Here is a 2,843-nt window from a genome sequence, read left to right as displayed (position 1 = left end):
ACGCCCCCGGGGGCAGAGCCGGCCCCGCCCCCAGCACGGCCCGCGGGCCTTGGCTTCCGGCTCCACCAGGAGCCAGGCTGCGGGCAGCGACGCCCAGGGCCCTGAGCCCCCCAAGCCCTCAGCTCTCAGCGGCCACCCCGCCTGGCCGCAGCAGGCTCCCCGCCCCTCAGGAGAGGCCTCCGAGAGCGCCGAGGCTGCGCGGAGGGGCCGGCAGGAGCTCCCCGGCCTCCGGAGCCAGCTGCAAGCCCTGGAGAAGGACGCCGCAGGCGGCGTGGACATGCGGGCGCCGGGGAGGCTCCCTGAAACGGTGCCCCAGCTGGCTCGGGCTCCTGCTGCCCCCCAAAAGCCCGAGGCCTCGGTGGTGCAGGCCTTCGGGGAGCTGACGAAGGTCAGCACGGAGGTGGCCCGGCTGAGGGAGCAGACCCTGGCCAGGCTGCGGGACATTGAGGAGGCTGTGCACAAGGCCCTCGACTCCATGACTCCAGCCCTCCAGCCCGAGACAGACACCGGGGGCCGGTCGCAGGGCCCCCCAAAGGACCACAGCGCCTGCAAGAGCAGCAACTCGGATGGTAGGAAAGCCGGACCCGACTGTTCCGGCCGGGAGGCCCCAGGGCAAACCGCAGTCATGGACGAACCCCGGGATGCTTGCCTTCCTGAGGCCCAGAGTCAGGCCAAGGTCAGAAACCACACAGAGGCGGGGGGTCAGTCCGCCTCAGCCGTCCCTTCCACCAGGAGGCCAGAGACAGTGAGGGGAGACTCAGGCCTCCCTGGAGCCTTCCCCTGCAGCAGAGAGTCATCCTGCCCCCCCACCTTCATCTCCGCTGAGTCGGCCACAAGGAAGCTTCCAGAGGCTCCCAGCCTTGATGCCTCAGTGAGAAGCACTCACCTGGCACCGGATGCGGGCCAGGCCCGGCTCCCCCAGAAAGGTTTCCAGGACAGGGTTGGACAGACAGAGGTCCCCCCATGCTCTAGGCAGCCCGAGCCCACCCCCGCCTCCTTAGGAAGCCCCCTGCCCGCTGGGTGGAAGAGCATTCTGGGGCCGCGCACGGGACCGGGTGGCCCCCAGGGCTGTGGAGCCACAGGAATGGCCACCCAGCAGCACGAAGGGGTGGGCCAGTGCAGGGACCCAGCCCTCCCGTCCTCCGCCAGGGTCGCGGGGCAGGCAGAGCTGTCCAAGGACCCGGGACCCCAGCGCGAGCTCCCCATGCCCCCCTTGCTCCGGCCCTTCCTGCGCAGCCCAGCCGGGCTCAGTGGGGGCCTGGCAGAAGCTGGCCGGGGGCGCGCTCCCTGTGGCTACTCCCAGCCCGAAGCCCAGTGAGCCCTTGCGCCTCCGACCCCGACGCGTCCTGGGGCGCTCCCCCCCCAGGGCCCTGTGACCCAGGTGGGTGCCGAGCCCTGCACACACGAGGCGGGGCCAAGAAGAAAGGGGATCTTGTAAGACTGGTACGCGGCCTCCCTGCGTCCGTCTGCAGGCCCAGGTCTTGCAAAGGGAAGAAAGGCTGGGAAGACACCCGCCGAGCAGCGGGAACATGGGAGTGGCATGGGGGCCGGCGTCAGCTTCTGGGGGACGGACCACGTACAGACACACGTGCCCCTCACACAGGACGGACCACGTACAGACACGCTGCAGGCCACCGCCTGACATGGAGCCCCGAGTGATCCTCCCCCTCAGCCTTCATTTTTTTTATTCTGAGCCAAAATGTTCTCAGCCGTCTATCTGCTCCTTAATCCTTGGAGAAGCCAGGGCCAGCTGGACCACAGGACTGGTGACCTTTCCGCATTGGTCCGGGGGCTCCAGAAGAGCCCCATGCAGCCCGTTCCTCACTATCTCCATCATTCGGCGGGTCATCCGGCAGCCCATCCGGCAGCCCAAAGGTCACACGGAAGAGCTCGGCAATCAGCAGTGTCCCTAAAAGCAAACACACTGCTTCTGTACGCCCACCGCCCTTCACTCTGTACCCCAAATGGAAACGATACACTCCGAATAAACCCAAGCTTTATTCTACCATCTGTGTGTGTCTGTCTGACGGTTTGCACGCCTGTTCCAGAGCCTGGGTTCCCTCTGTGGGGGAAAAGCAGCCACAACCTCCCCATGGCCCCATTCTCCCGGCAACAGCAGAGTTGGAAGGCTCTGAAAAGCCACCCCTCTTCCACCATCTTGGCTGGGAAACAGAGGCCCCGCGCACTCGCTCCCCGCCTTCCCAGCCCAAACATACTCTGCTGCCCGGCTACCCCTGGTCTTTCTTGGGCATCATCCTCGAGTGGGATCTGACCAGAATCCTGCTCCAGAGTGGGAAAGCAGCCCCGTCGGGCCTGGGAAGGAGGGAGGGTCTTACCCCAGGAGAACTCTAGCGGCCAGGATGGCTGGGCCCTCTCCCCTCCGCAGGCCAGGTGCTGTGTGCAGAGCAGGGGCTCCTGGGAAGCGGGGGAGGTGCCTGGAGGTGGATCTAGAAAGCCGGAATGAGTTCGTGCAGGGCCCTTTCCACTCTTTCAAAAAGTGTGGAGCGCCTGCTGCACTCAGGTGAGGTCTTGTTGGGGTCATGCTCTCAGGAAGTGACCCTCTGGAACGAGGAGGCAGGGAGACCATGAACAGAAAGGAAAAACCAGATGGCGAATAAGGACAATGACCTGAAGGCCATTCTCCCACTCTCAGGGAGGAGTCTTTTTTTTTTTAATTTTTTTTAATGTTTTATTTATTTCTAGGAGAGAGAGAGAGAGAGAGACAGCGTGAGCAGGGGAGGGTCAGAGAGAGAGGGAGTCACAGACTGAAACAGGCTCCAGGCTCCGAGCTGGCAGTCAGCACAGAGCCCGACGCGGGGCTCGAACCCACGAACCGCGAGATC

The 2,843-nt window shown here is 64.8% G+C and overlaps 1 protein-coding gene across 1 annotated transcript in view; it reads left to right on the top strand.

Annotated features, from left to right (window-relative positions):
• Window positions 1-1,318, top strand: part of XIRP1 (xin actin binding repeat containing 1) — a 5,516-nt gene extending 4,198 nt beyond the window's left edge. Inside the window, exon 2 of the mRNA XM_077774004.1 lies at window positions 3-1,318. Coding sequence (XP_077630130.1) covers window positions 3-1,318 — 1,316 coding nt within the window. The remainder of the gene's footprint in view (window positions 1-2) is intronic.
• Window positions 1,319-2,843: the final 1,525 nt, after the last annotated feature.

This window comes from Crocuta crocuta, unplaced genomic scaffold (genome assembly GCF_008692635.1).
Source record: "Crocuta crocuta isolate KB4526 unplaced genomic scaffold, BGI_CrCroc_1.0 scaffold541, whole genome shotgun sequence".
Lineage (NCBI taxonomy): Eukaryota > Metazoa > Chordata > Mammalia > Carnivora > Hyaenidae > Crocuta > Crocuta crocuta.
This window is presented reverse-complemented; position numbering and strand designations above follow the sequence as displayed.